Raw genomic sequence first — 15,087 nt, 5'->3', positions numbered from 1 at the left:
TGCAGCTCGTGTTTCCCGCTCACCCTACCTCTACCGGCTCAGTGAGGGATATGGTGTCAGGGACACTGGCGCCAGATGATACCCTCTCTCCCCCGCCCTCCCCCATCGTCCTGCACCCAATTTCCAGGCCACGTGACCTGGGGCCACCCCGGGATGTTTCCTGAGCTGGAGCTGTGGACCCCACCCCTGAGCTCCCCTTAGCCCCTGCCTTCTCCCCCTGCAGCTTCTCTCCCAGGCAGACTATCCTGGCCTCCCTGTTGGGGTCCTGGGCTCCAGCCCAAGGGGTCGTTTGAAGATGGGGTGACCCAGGGCGTGGGGTGGCAGGAAGAGGGTCCAGGAGGAACCAAGGTCAAACCTAGGTGGTCCTAGAGCCCCTGCCTGGTGCAGGACACAGATTTCCTCATCTCTAGGTGAGGAGGCTGACACAGAGAGGTAGAGAGACTCGCCCCTGGTCACACAGCCAGTAAGGAAGTCTCCTGGTGGGGGCGTGAGTGGACTCCAAGTCATTCAGGGCTTCCTGACCTTTGCTCTTCCCACCGAGTCACTCAGGGCAGGACCCCTCGGTGAGGGAACTCAACTTAGATGGGCAGAGTGGTCAGTAGTGGGCACCAAAGGAGGCAAGGCTGGGGGCAAGCACCCCGTGGAGGGGCCAGCCCAAGGCTCTGCCACGGGGGTGGGAGCAAGTGAGGCTGAGAGGCGGGCATCCCCGTGGAGGAGGCAGGTTGGGCAGGTTTCAGGGGCCTCGCTGACCTTATTACGGAGCCCTTCTCTGTCCCCCTCCTCCGTTATGAGGCTCCAAAAGGGCACAGACGGGTCTGTCTTGCTCACACTGAACTTCTAAAGCCCAGGGTGGTGCCGGGCACCTTTGCAGGTGCTCAGTAAATATTAAATAATGGAATGAATGAACGAATACATGAACGAATGAACTCTGCCTGCCAGTGGGGGCACCAGATGTGGGTTCTAGGTGCCACCTGCGCTGTGCCAGGATGTCAGTCACCCAGCCTCCCTTCATCAGTGCAGCCCAGCGGCTGAGACCCCGTTGTGGCCCCGACCCCTTGCCTGGATGCCGTGGCTGCGGCCCCCGGGACCCCTGTGCTTTGACCTCCAGGCCACCCCTTCTCCCTCTGCATGTGCCCTGTTGCTCTCCCCTCCGGCCCAGCCTCTGACCAAGCCCAACCACGCTTCCCTGCAGTGGCCTGAGGGCCCTGCATTCCAACCTTGACCCCCGGCAGGTCCCACGACCACGGCCGGATCAGTGCCAAGCAATCCTCTGTGCGTCACCAGGGCAGGAGGGGTGGGCACGTCTCACCCTGTGGCCACTTGTGTTATTGAAACCCCGTGGGAGGGACTGGCCTTTGCCACATCACTCTCCTTTGTGCTGTCAGGTGGAGAGCTGGAGATGTGGCTTCATTTTCAGGGGCCCGTCCGCTCACGCCTCTGAGACTTGAGCTTCCAGTCTCGCCCCGACCAGCATCAGCCTGGCCCCCTTTCCTCGCCTGGGCCCAGGCTGTCTGCAGCGGGTAGCTGTCAAGGCCTGAGCTCTGGAGTCACACTGCTTGGGTCTGAATCCCGGCTCCCCATACCCTGCGGCTGCCTCCTGCCTCCAGCTGACCATCTGAGCTACAGCTAGGAGCCGTGCCCGCCCTGTGGGCTAGAAGAGCTGCTGCAGTGATGCTGGAGCAGAGGAAACCCGAGTCCCAGATAGGAGTGGGGACTTGAAGTTGTCCCAGGGTCTGGCCTTTGTCCCCTCCTGCTTGGCCCTGGACAGGCCCCTGAGGACCCTTCTCTGGGAGCAGGCCTCCACTTGTCTGGGAGAGTTCGGGTGGGTGATCCACCTGTACAGCCTTACAGGCTAACCTGGAGGCCCCTTCAGGGGGCCCTGTCTCTCTCTCTTTTTTTTAAATATTTATTTATTTGGCTGCGCCGCCTCTTTAGTTGCGGCATGTGGGATCTAGTTCCCTGACCAGGGATTGAACCTGGGCCCCCTGCGTTGGGAGCGCAGAGTTCTAACCGCTGGACCACCAGGGAAGTCCCGTGGGGGCCCTGTCTCTGAGGCCAATTCTCCCAGGCCCTCCTGGAAGCTGTTCAGCTCAGCTGTAACCAGGCGAGTCTCTCCTTTCAGCGGGTGCCTATTGAATCTGTTCCCGAAAGCTTCCTGCCTGCCCCACCCCCCGATATTTTAGAAACAGCTCTGGGGTGTACAGTGATGATGATTACCCTTTATTAAGCCCTCACAGCCCGCCGGGTGCTGGGAACATTCCGTGGGCCTTCATCGTTTCAGCAGGAACGCAGCAGGGCCTCCCTCTGGGGGAAGTCTGGGGACGCAGGTGGGTGCTGCGCTGACGGCATTGGGGTGGGGTGTGGAGCCCAGAGGGCTGATGGGATGGCAGGATGGGGACAGATGCTGGGTGCCCACTTGTGACGCACGCGGACGTGTGTGAGGCTGAGGCCCGTCGTGGCGCTGTGGCAGCTGATGTTGACGGGCACCATCTGGCCTGAGTCACGTGGCGACCTGAAGATCCACCAGCTCATGGGCTTGACAGCTGGCCCGCTGGGAAAAGGCATCTGTTCATGGGAACGGGAGGCCTGGCGGGTTGGAGGGAGGCCCTGGGTGGGGAGGCTGCAGGAGAGTGGGTCTGTTACCCACAGACAGATGGAGGGCCTGAAAGTCAGAATCCCATCCCCAGTTTCCTCTCTGACCATCTAGAGGGCCACCCATTCCCACGGAAATGTTCCCTGAACGGCAAATATTTTAGAAGAGAGATCAGACCCCAGAAATCCCCACCTGGAGCCTCTATTCAAGGTCAGAGGAGGGCCTGATGGGGTCTTCCAGGCGCCCTGACACTCCTTGCTTCTCAAGATGCTGCTACAGACAGGGTTTGCCAAGAAAGTTCTTTGAGTCATCAAACTTCACCCCTGGATGGACCTTTGTAAAAACCAGGTCAGCCTGAGCCAGAGAGATGCAGCCGGCTCCCAAAGGCTCACGGCTTAGAGAGAGCACGCTTGGGTCTCTGTTAGGAGCACAAGTCCTTTGCCATCACATCACTGCACTGGGGGGTCTCAAGTTTGCAGCTGGTGAAAAGAATGGGGCTTTATTTTCATTTGCTGAAGAAGGTGTGTGTGTGTGTGTGTGTGTGTGTGTGTGTGTGTGTGTGTGTGTGTGTGTGTGTGTGTGTGTGTGTGTGTGTGTGTGTGTGTGTGTGTGTGTGTGTGTGTGTGTGTGTGTGTGTGTGTGTCAGAGGTCCCCAGTTAAAGAGACAGGCCAGAAAGGTACCTAAGAAAGGCATCTTAAGAGAGAGATTGGGCGAGATCCTGAAAAAGCTGTGCTCAGGAAAGACTTTGGGAGGCTCTGGGCCCAGTGAAGTGTGGCCCCTCTGGTCCCTTCGAGTCCCTGTGGTAGGACAATCTTGCTGCAGGGGGACTGGATGCTGGTCCTCTCGCTGCCGCCGTCCTCACCTGTCCCCAGAGGAGATTCTACACAGTCCCTTCTGCTCTGCTCTAATTTCCAATTCAAAACCTGGGGTGGGGGCTTCTGCTGGGTGGCTCCCAGGTCACATGCCCGCTTCCAACCTGCAAAGGAAGCTGGGAATTCCCAGAGTTTTCAGCTTCCATAATAGGACGTGTGGGTTCTGCCTTGTAAAGCAGCTGGGGTTCTCCAACCTAGGAGAATGCTGGGAGGCCCAGAGAATTCAAATGTCCTTCACATGTGGGTTACCATCAAGAAGGATATAAGCCTCCTGTGAGCCGGATGCCTTACACGCCTGGCAGGGATGCTGCTGGCCCTTAAGGACTTTTTATGAGACGTGGGAAAACAGACCCTTCCTCTATTGCCCTAATAGTATACCAGTCTATGAGGTTCCTGATGCAAACGGAGCCCCTTGGACGTGGTTCCCGCATGCAGGGCACCACCTGTTCAGCTGTGTGCACAGCAGGTGTGGGTTTCACAGGCACATACTCAGGAGCTCAGAAATGTACCTTGGTCTCTCTGTAACTGGCATCCATCTCTTTGCTTCCTGTCCAACTTAGTCCTCTTTGAATTTAAACTGTCAACTGAAAAAAAATGCACAGTGTGAGAGTTGTGAGTTAAGTTTTATGTGGGGCTAAATGAGGACTACAGCCCGAGAGAAACTGCTCCGAAGAGGTGGCGGGGGGAGGCAGTATATATGTGATTTTGGTGAAGGGGGAGCACATGCAATCGAGTACATGCATATTTTTTGCAGAAGGTTGCTGCGAGTCTTGTGAAGGTTTCTGCTTGTCACGAGGAGCAGACGTCAGCATGAAGGATTTTAGTGCTTTTCTAGATACGAGGAGATGCAAGAAGTGGGCTCATAAAATCTTCTCCTGAAAATATCTAACTATCTGAACACCTGTTCTGCCAGTTTTTCCCAGAGCACAGAGTGCCTCATTCCTGATCTCCACCCTGAGCTCCTTTCAGGGGGTGTTGAAAGTCAGCAGCTGCAGTGACTCATAATTTAATCCTTGTAGAGGTAGATGGCAAGTGCCAATCTGTAGCTGACAAAACTGTCCATTCAGGACTCAAATCCAATCGGGTCAGGATCTGCCCCTGCTCCCTTTCATTTCCTTCTCCAGGAGGGTGTATACATGGAGCTTGCTGCTGGGGGAGAAGCATCCATCCATGTTGACTCCCCCTGAGATGTGGGAACTCAGTGGGCTTTGGTCATCCACACCTGTCCTCCCTGTACCTGATAGGGACAGAGTAAAGGGACAAAGTAGGTAATTAAACAGTTAATCGTACGAGGGGATTGTAAATAAAGAAAAAAGGATGGGAGACCCCTGTAAGTTAATGATCACTCAAGAAAGCAGGTTTGCTTAACCACAAAACCAAGCAGGCTTGCTTAGCAACAAAACCATGCAACAGAAGCATGAGACACTCCCCCGAACACTAAAACAATTATGGCATGAGACCCACTTCCTGCCCAGTGAGCTCAGTAAGTTAATGATTCCTAGGACATGCTCCTCTGGGCGCATTAAAAACAAAAATAAAAAAAGATATATATATAAGGAAAGGGTGACATTATCCTGAAACCTGAAATGCCATTTTTAGCATATGTTACTGCCTCTTGGCTCATTTCCCTTGTGCCATGACAGTCCTGGCTTGACCACGTAGGGATAAGAAAACCCCCCCACCTGACATGGAAGAGGAGCTGATGATGGAAGCGTGATGTCTACTCAAGAATGAGGAAGAAGGTGGTCTTTTTCCCCTTGCCACTTTTCCTTTGATTATACAACTGTAGTCCACTAAGTCCTTGGGGCGAGGCATCCTCTCGCCTGCCCACTTGTGAGCCTCACAAACGTCCTATTCTAATAAATCACTTCTTATCTATCACTTTGCCTCTTGCTGAATTCTTTCTGCACCGAGACGTAAAGAACCGGAGCTCCTCAGAGCCCCCCAAAACTCCACCTAGCGGTTTCATACCTGCCCAGAAGCAACTGTGACACTCTGATCTCTGGTTGCCAGGGTCACGCAATCAATCCTTCAGCTGCCTTACTTGGACCACACACGCATCTCCTCCAGGTCCATCGGCTTGCTCTCAGACACACCAAGTCTGCACTGGAGGTGCACAAACTTCTGGATGCTCCCCCCATGATACAGGGGTGTATAGAGGATTCTGGGGAGGGGCCAGTTCTCTTCCATTTCTACAGAGGCTTCACCATACCGTGGAGCGTGGGGGGGCATTGTGGGAGGACTGTTGCATCCTCAGGACATACCTGGTAAAGGAAGTGTAGGTTCCCTCTGCCCTGCTGTCCCCCAGATGTACTTGGGACCTTTTCATGGCACCCTCAAGCTCAGCCCAGAGCAGGTGGCCAGGGACCCAGCATCCAGGTTTAGGAGTACTGCTCTGCCCGTTCTCCCCCACCTGCCTGTTGAACCTTGATCTCCTTTTGGATGGGATCTTGGCTCCTGTGATGGCACATGCTTCCCCACTCCAGGGCTTACAGCATCAGTTCCCTGTTCTCCAAGTTCAAAGCCAAGCTTTTTGACTTACAAAAAATACTTCTATCTTAAAACGGGCTCTGTGTTTCAAAGCATCTTTTGCAACTCAAAGCCAAGCAATTAACTCTTTGTTCTGAGTTTCCTTTGGAGAGCAGAATATGAGAAGCTAATTTAGCATCTGAATGGAGGGGAAGGAATATAAGGAAACTGCCTCCAGAGGAGCAGCAGTTAATATCTCAAAATGATAATACCCAGCTCCCGTGTTATCTCACTGACACGATAATCCTTCGAGGAGAGGGTGATTGCAAACCATTCCAGGGCTGGGACTAGGATGAGGCGAGTGAGGCATTTCCCTGGGCACAAAATTTAAAGAAGTGCCCCCAAACTGAGGAATGCAGATAAATAGTAGTTCAATGCAATCTTTTTTTTTTTTTTACTTTTTTTTTTTTTGGCTGCACTGTGCAGCCTGTGGGATCTTAGTTCTCTGACCAGGGATGGAACCTGTGCCCCCTGCAGTGGAAACGAGGAGTCTTAACCACTGGACCACCGGGGAAATCCTTAATGCAATAATTTAAAAAATCAAAATTAATGCAAAAAACTCATGATGAACAAAATATCAAAATTTAGAATAAAGACGGGATTTGTACTACTGAGTTTTCCTTTTGCTGCAGGCTCCAATATGGACCACAGCACTGGTACCAATCCTGCCTATATTGCATTCACCTATTATTTCTCTTGATTACTACTGTGCTTTTTGGTACCCCCTTAAATTTTGTGCCCGGGGCAAGTGCCTTACTCACCTCACCCTAACCTCCCTCCGCACCCCCCACCCCCACTTCCCCCCCACCCCAGCCCCACTCCAACACTATTTGGGACTTTTTCCAGATGTGAGAATTGAGGTTCTGAGAGGGTGAGTAGCTCAAGTGGGACAGATGGCCCCAGGGAACCTGTGGGAGAGAGACTTCCCATTCATTCATTCAACACATATTCCTTGAGTAGGTACAAGGCAGCAAGCACAGGGCTGGGTACCACGGAACATCAGTGAACAAGGTCCCTACTGTTGCCGAAATCTTGGCTTCTCTGTGCACCAATGCCAAACAGAAATACGGAGACAGAGATTTTGGAGGAAGACAGAGATGGCTTTATTTTTCTGCCAGGCAGAAGGGAAGACACAGCAGGCTAGCGCCTCAAGAACTGTGCCCCCCCTCCTCGGGGAATCAGAGAAGATTTTATACGTGGGGCTTGCAGTCTGGGGTATATGATAAGGATCAAAGTAGTGAAGGTCTTGCATTCTTCTTCTTCCTGCATTATTTCAAAATAGTCACATCTGGCGTCAGGCAGCCTGGTAATTGGGTCCGTCTGTCTCTGGGTTATCGCCTGCGACCTTCTATGTGACATGCAAACACTACAAGGGGTGATTTGCTACAAGGGAGTGCAGGATGTAATTAGGGAGTGCAGGATGTAATTCACATAGTGTTAAAGAGTGATAGGTTAGCTTTGTGAAGTACAAATCTAGTTACAAGACACTACAGATTAGTAACAGTTAAAATAAAACTAGGAGTGATTCACTCTTTCAGGCCAGGTTATGTTTCTTCTCTATCCTATTCACTGTTCCCTTTATTTTTCTTGTTCTCATGGAGATTATATCTTGGTACAGAGGAAACAGACTTCAACCAATTCATGGTTAATTATTTATTTAATTATAATGGGAATAAGTGATTTGAAGAAGAAATGTGGGAATTCAAGAATCTGTAACACAGGGGCTTGACTCTCGTGTGCTCTGGGGGATCTGGAAGGATTCTCTGAGAGAGGAAGGTTTCAGCTGAAATCTTAAGGATAAGCAATGTGAACCAAGTAGAATGCAAAAAAGAGGGACTAGCATGTGCAAAGGTCCTGGGGTAGAAAGAAGCTGGTGCATTTGAGAAACTGAAAGTGTGTTAGACCAGGCCAATTCTGTAACAAACAGCCCTTAAGTCTAAATGGTTAAGCATATTAAAAATTTATTTCTCATTTGCTTCACAGTCTAATGCGGGTCAGATAGCTTGTCTCCAAGTGGTGACTTGGGGATCCAGTTCCTTTCCACCTTTAACACTGCAGAAAATAAAAGAGAGTGGAGGATTGTGTGGGATGTGGCATGCGTCACTTCTGCTCACATCCATTGGCCCAGTGCTCATTCCAGGGCCCCACCCCATCAGCCTGAGAGCTCAGGAAGAAGTGGGATGGGGGGAATAGAAGCTGGTGACCCTCAGCAGCCCCTGCCACAGGGAGGGGGACGAGGCCAGGCAAGTCCTTGGTGGTCATGATTGGGACCTGTGTCTGTAGTCTTGGAGCAAGACTGGACTTGCATTTGGCCACAGATCTAGGAAGGTATTAACATACGGGTAGCTGCCAACCGTGACCACCATGGCCTCTTCCAGAAGGAAGGAACCATCATGCTCAGAAGCCATTCTGGAACGTGGAACCTACCAGAACCATTAAGATGGTCAGGTTACCATGCACAGCGTGGAGGCATGGCCCTGGCCATCGAGTCAGCCTCACTCCCTTGGCCTTGTTGCTCCAGCTCCGGTGTCCTTGGGAGAGATGAAGGGGGTTGGCGGGGGGGACTGAATGGAAAATGACACTCTCAGCTTTCAACAGACCAAGCAGGTCACTCTCAGAGCTCTGGTTTCAGGGGAGAGTGATCCCCAAGGTATGTCTAGGCTCTAGTTTCTAGAGAGTCTGGGGAGCAGACGCGCAGAGGCTGGGTTAGCCTTGTGAGTTTAGCTGTTTAATGAAGGGCTCTGGGCCAACGGGGGGCCAGAGACTGCCCGGGATTTGCTAACAGGAAACCCCTGAGCCCAGATCACAGCCCCTAGGGGCCTCTTTGCTCTGCCCTCCTCAGCCTGTTTTGGGGTTCCTAGGCTTGCCTTGTGGGTTCTAGGACACCCCCATTTGGGCAAACACTGAACCCCAGGGCCTGGGATCAAGATCTCCAAGTAGGGCAGTCCTGGAAATCTTTGTGCTGTTTGCAGGATGGGGGCAAGCATTTCGGCATCCTAGGTGGTTTCTCTGATTTTCCCTAGCTGAGAGGCAATGAGACATTGTAGGAAGAGGCCTGGCTTTTCAATAAGATGGACTGGACTGGAATCCTGCCTTTGCCCCTGACCAGCTGTGTGACCTTGATCAAGCTACTTAACTTCTCTGAATCCGTTTCCTCATCTGTAGGGCAGGGGGATTTAGTACCAGCCTGGCAAAGCTGTGGAGAAAGGTAAATTAGATAACCAGTAGGTGCTCAGTAAATGGTAACCATCATCACCTTGTGGAAGAGAACCAAGATGGGAGGGGTGGGAGCCGCACAAACCCCGAGACACAGACAGACAGACAGACACACACACACAGGCACACACACACACACGCGCACACATCTTTCTTGCAGCTGCAGCCAAAGGGATCCGGTTAAAATGTGTGTCAAATCATGTCACTCCTTTGCTCAAAGTCCCCCAGTGAACTCTCACCCAAAGTCAAAGCCAAAGCCTTCACAGAGGCCACAGGCCTTCCGTGGTCTGCCCCCCGCCTTTCTCTCTCTGGCCTTGTCTGCTGCCAAGCTCCCCTTTCTCCCCGGGCTTTCTGTGGCTCCAGAACACCCAGGCACACTCCTGCCCTGGGCTCTTGGTATTGCCATCCCCTCTGCCTGGAATGCATTTTCCCCAGATGTCTGTCTGCTTGGTTTGTTCCCTCTTCCCGTCTTTGCTCAGATGCCATCCTGTTGGTGAGGCCTCCCTGGCCACTCTGTTTTAAATGGGGTCCTCATTCCTCCTCGTCTCTTCCTTGCTTTATCTCCTCCACAGCCTGATCATTGCCTGACACACTGAAATGCGTTTTCTTGATGATCTCCACTCACAGGAATGCAAGTTGCACAAAGGCAGGGTTGTTTGTCTATGATGTTCACATTCATAGCCATCCCCAGTGCCTGGGCACACAAGTAGGGGCTTAACGTTTGTTGAATGAATACCTGAATGATGGAGAAGACTCAAGTTCTGGCTGGTGCAGGTAAGGGGAGTGGGCCATGGCATGAAGGATAGTGTCCCTTTCCTTTTTGGCCAAATGAGGGAGTTGGACTAGACCCTCAGGAGATCACGAACCATGGGAATTGTGTGCATCACGGAGCGAGTTCCAGCCTCCATGCACTTTTCTGGGATTAGGGTCACTGGCTTCTTACAGACATTTAACAGAGCATGTGATCTCCCAGAGGAGCTAAGCACCCTCCCAGCTCTGACATTTCGTTGTTGGCTCTAATACTTGCAAATCCTTGCTTTCTAAGAACCTACGAGGCCAGCATTCCATGATCTTATTCAAGTCTCAGCAGCCACAGTGGCTCCAAAGATCAGTAATGGGGCATGGGCGGGGATGGGGAACCAGAGGGGCCTTGGCAAGGTCAGTGGGTCAGGTGGCTGGGGTGCTTGTGGGGGCACGGGAGGGGCGACAAAGGAGACTTCTACATTACACGTGCTGTTTTCATCCTTTTATTTAAAAGAAAATAGATTTAAAGCAAGTATGATGAAATGTGAGCCATTGTCAGCGCTGGATTCTGGGCACAGGGGTGTTTATCACAGAGAGCTTTGTACTTTTTCTATATTTCAAAAATTTATTTTAAAAATAAAGATTTGGAGGTGGGCAGGACAGTTATAGCTCATGATTAGGAACGGAGAGGCCGTTTTGGGGGGCCGAGGGGCCTGTTCTTTGGACATTTTTCCAGTGTATGTGAGCAGAGGGGCTGGCCGGGATCTGGGCCCATTCCTGGAGCTGTCAGAGCCCCTCCCTGCTCCAGGTTTCAGTTTCCTGCCTTCCTGGGGAGTGGGGAAAGGTTGAGAGGCCCCGTGCTGAGGGTGAAGCTAATTCATTAGTGACGCCTTGACAAGGACTAGGCGCCCGCAGTGACAGTGTGATTCATCAACACGATTGCCCCACTGCCAGCCTGCGTGGGCCCGGAACGGCAGTACATTTTACCTTTACTCACTGAGAAGGGCCTGGTGGGAGGCGAAGGTACAGCATCTACCCAGAGCAAGAAAAAGACTCGGAGAAAGAAGAGGGCTGGTCCCCTGTACCCTTGAACCCAGGAAGCTCTGCCAAGCCTGGTGCTGGCGTTGCAGGGGCTCATGCAGTTCCTGCCCATGCTGGCAGAGCCCAAGAGGGCTGCCTGGTGCTGGAGCGCCAGCTCCGAGCATGTGGTGAGCGGGGCTGGCTGGGCTTCCTCCTCCACAGCAAATGTTCCCTTGGGGAAACTGCTGGGGGGAGGGTGGGCAGGAGGGGGGCGGGAGGTGCTCATTCTTATCCCGGCTGCCTGGCTGGGTTTTCCTCAGCTTTCTGGTGTCTGAGGTGTCACCTTTTCCCAGTTCTCCCAAAAGAGTAGAAGGGAGAAAGTTGGATTGGGGCTTAGGTGGGGTCTGGAAGGAGCTTGAAGTTCCTCTGGCTGGGGCTCAGAATTCTCCTACATCCCAGATCTGGTGCCTGGGCCCCACTTATTTTCTGCCCGGGTCTTCTACCTCAGCTTGCATCTTATCAGTCTTCGTTCCAGGATAGGAGCCCAAGGCCAGTTCCTGGCTCAGACCAGTACCCGTCTCTGTGTTCACCCCATGACACCCCTTACCTGATTACAACTACTATTGCTCTGGTTTGTTTACTTATCCAACACACAGATATCGAGTATCTGAGAAAAAGATGCCAGGAGCAAAAAAAGGTACACACTGAATAATTCCATTTATATGAAATTCAAGAGCAGGCAAAACTGATCCATGATGATAGAGGTCAAGATCATGGTTGCCTCTGGGATTGACTGGAAGAGGCAGGTGTGAGGGAACTCTGAGTGATGGAAATATTACACGGGTGTTTACATTCGTCAAAACTCACCAGACTGAAAAAACAAAAACAAAACAGACAAACAAAAAAACTCACCAGACTGTACACTTATGATCTATGCATTTCACTCTATGTAAAGTTTGCCTCCATCTTTTAAAATGTTGATAATTTTCATGGAACGACTACTATGTGCCAGACCCTGTGCCAGCAGGGAAGGAGACAAGCTTACCTGCCCCAGCCAGCTTACATTTCAGGGGTTGTAGTTTTCATCCTCTCCTTGCACTGGCCCCTGCTGTCTGCCCTTGGGCTGGCCTCCTTCCCAGATTGTAGTGGAGATGGGAGTGGGGGTGGGTCAGAGGGCAAGATGCTGTCTAGAGGTCTGTCCCTGCAGCCAATTACATGGTCACACCCACCAAGGTGGGAAGGCAGGATGGAGGAGGCCTGGAGCCTGCAGACTTGACTTCCTGGCTGTACACTCTACTCACTGTGTGACCTTCAGCAAGTTGCCTGCCTAGTCCCTCTCGGGCCACTTTCCTCATCTTTCTTATGGGATTAATAATGCCTTTGTCATAAGAGTTAGACTGAGGCTCTGCTGTGAGAAAATTCATGGACAGAGGTGGAGTCATTGTTTCCATTTATTGGAGTGGTACTTGGTTAAGAGCAAAAGTTGGAGAGTCAGACTGCCTGGTTTCAAATCCCAGCCACCAGCCAGCAGGGTGACCTTGGGCAAGTCACCCAGCTTACATCAAACCTCTCAGAGCCTCAGTTTCTCCATCTTTAAAATTGGGGCAATGAGGGTACCTACCTCATAGACTGTGGCAAGGACTCAGCGCAATGCTTTTAGCATAGTGCTGGGCACATGGCAGGCTGGCAATAAACCAGAGGGAGTGTTTCGGCTGGCAGCTCTGGCAGGAGGGCTCGGAGCAGGAGGGGAGAAGTCATGGGCAAAAAGCTGTTGGTGGGAGCGTGTGCAAGAGGAACAGTTCCAGAATGAGCGTGGTCATCACTGGTGGTGCTCAAAGGCGCTCGTGTGCGCCAGTCCTCCGTCCACCGCAGCCACACACCGAACTTGAGCATAGCTGGAAGGACTCGGCAGGAGAGGGGGGTGTGAGTGCACGAACCAGGAACCTGCTGTGCACTGCGGGTGCACTGGGCGGGGAGGCGGGCGGAGCCAAGCTTGGGTCCCCGCAGACCCTCAGCTGTGACCCAGTCTGAAAAAGCCCAGAAAGGAACAATGGTCTGAGTTACTATCCTAAAGTGACCCCAGCGGGAAGACTGGGCGCACGCCGCTGGACACGAACGGCCGGCAATGACCGCGCCCCTCAGTCCCTCCTCGAGAGCCACTTGTCCAGAGTCCTGGGTCGCGCGCCGGCGTTTCCTCGGTCCTTGGTTCCTTCTTCTTGGACTTGCAGCTCTGGACGCACACAACCGCACACCAAACGGCTCGCTGTGGCTGGAAGTGTAGACAGCGTCTGTCGTCGGGTCTGTTCTGGCACGGTGCCAGGCTTGCGGACAGCGGATCTTGGGTTCCCTCGGCGAGCGCTGGCTACGGGGTTGGTCGGGTGGGAACGCGGGGCGCGAGCCCCGGCGCCCGGACCCCGCTCTGGTGGCACCTTGGCCCCGCCCCGCCCTCCCTCCGCCTCATTGGCAGCCGCACGCGCGTCGGGGGTTGCCGGGGCAACGGGTCTCAGAGTTGCGAGTCAGTGCTAACCTGAGCCAGTCGGCCTCCGGCGGAGGGAGCAGGGGAGGCCGGAGGGCGGACGGCGGAGCGCGGCGCGTGGCGCGCGGCGCGCGGCGGCTGGGCCCCAGGAGGGCGCCTCCTCCCGGCCAGGCACGGCCCCCCTCCCGGCGCAGGGGCAGGCCGGGGCGGGGGGCCCCGGAGCCGGCGCGGCCTTGGCCCCGTCGAGGAGGCCGGGGGGTCGCGAGGGCGGGGCGATGCCGGGCGGCGGCGGAGGCCCCGGCCGGGGCCCGTGACCATGGGCATAGCCGAGTCCACGCAGGACGAGCTGCCATCGGACGCGGAGGAGCAACTGCGCAATGGCGAGCAGCAGTTGGAGCTGAGCGGGAGGCGGCTGCGGCGGCTGCCCAGCGCCGTGTTCGCGCTGAGCCGCCTGCAGAAGCTGTACGTGAGCGGCACGGGGCTGCGCGAGCTGCCCGATGAGATCGAGGAGCTGCGCGAGCTGCGCATCCTGGCGCTCGACTTCAACAAACTCGAGCGCCTGCCCGACGGTCTGTGTCGCCTGCCGCGCCTCACGCGCCTCTACCTGGGCAGCAACCGGCTGCCGGCACTGCCCGCCGACTTCGCGCAGCTGCAGAGCCTGCGCTGCCTCTGGATCGAGGGCAACTTCCTGCGGCGTTTCCCGCGGCCGCTGCTGCGCTTGGTGGCGCTGCAGTCGCTGCAGATGGGCGACAACCGGTTGCGTGCGCTGCCCGCGGAGCTGCCGCGCATGACGGGCCTGCGCGGCCTCTGGCTCTACGGCAACCGTTTCGAGGAGTTCCCGCCCGCATTGCTGCGCATGGGCCGCCTGCACATCCTCGACCTAGACCGCAACCGCCTGGGCGGCTTCCCCGACCTGCACCCGCTGCGCGCCTTGCGCGTTTTCTCCTACGACCACAACCCGGTCACTGGGCCCCCCCGCGTCGCCGACACGGTCTTCCTAGTGGGCGAGGGCGCCGTCGAGCGCATGGCCGAGCGCGACGAACCCACGCCCCGGCCGCCGCCCCGGCGCCCAGCGCGGGCCTTTGAGGATGAGGAGGAAGAAGACCTGCTCATAGGGGGCGGGAGCTCCCGGGCTCTGGGGCCCCCCGTGGACAGCCTCTGCGCCCTGGAAGCAGCTCCAGGACTGGGCACCTGAGCCTGTGCTCTGGGTGTTGGGCCTCCGCCACTCTGGGAGGAGGGCCTCTGGGAAGGTTTGTGGGAACGGTGGGTCCCTACTTGAGGCAGAGAAGGGGTCTCTTTGGGCAAGCTGCCGGGGACAGGCAGGCCTGGGGGCCATCTTCAGACATTCCAGGGTAGTGAAAAGACTGCCTACTGGCTGGTCTCTGGGCGGTCTTCAGGCCAAGAAGTCCCGGTTCCGTCCAGTTCTTATAGCTCCGTCTGGTCCCTGATAGAGCCACTGACAACACAGTAGTAAAGGCACCAGCTTCTTCCTGGAACCAGGGTCACACTGACCATGGAATCATCCCCTTGGCTGAGTCTGGAAGCTCAGGGCACCCAGCAACCTCCCTCCTCCTGGAGTCTGGGTCTTCTAGGTCCACCCTTTCTGGTGCAGGAGCCGCTACCTCTGGAGTGGACC

At 54.7% G+C, this 15,087-nt stretch overlaps 1 protein-coding gene across 1 annotated transcript; it reads left to right on the top strand.

Annotated features, from left to right (window-relative positions):
- Positions 1 to 13,767: 13,767 nt before the first annotated feature.
- LRRC10B (leucine rich repeat containing 10B) lies at positions 13,768 to 14,646 on the top strand (the record flags this gene model as incomplete). Its single annotated transcript, XM_079707539.1, has 1 exon — positions 13,768 to 14,646. One exon carries the CDS (start codon positions 13,768 to 13,770, stop codon positions 14,644 to 14,646), a length of 879 nt encoding a protein of 292 aa, XP_079563665.1.
- Positions 14,647 to 15,087: the final 441 nt, after the last annotated feature.

Source organism: Hyperoodon ampullatus (genome assembly GCF_949752795.1).
Source record: "Hyperoodon ampullatus genome assembly, chromosome: 7".
NCBI lineage: Eukaryota > Metazoa > Chordata > Mammalia > Artiodactyla > Ziphiidae > Hyperoodon > Hyperoodon ampullatus.
This window is presented reverse-complemented; position numbering and strand designations above follow the sequence as displayed.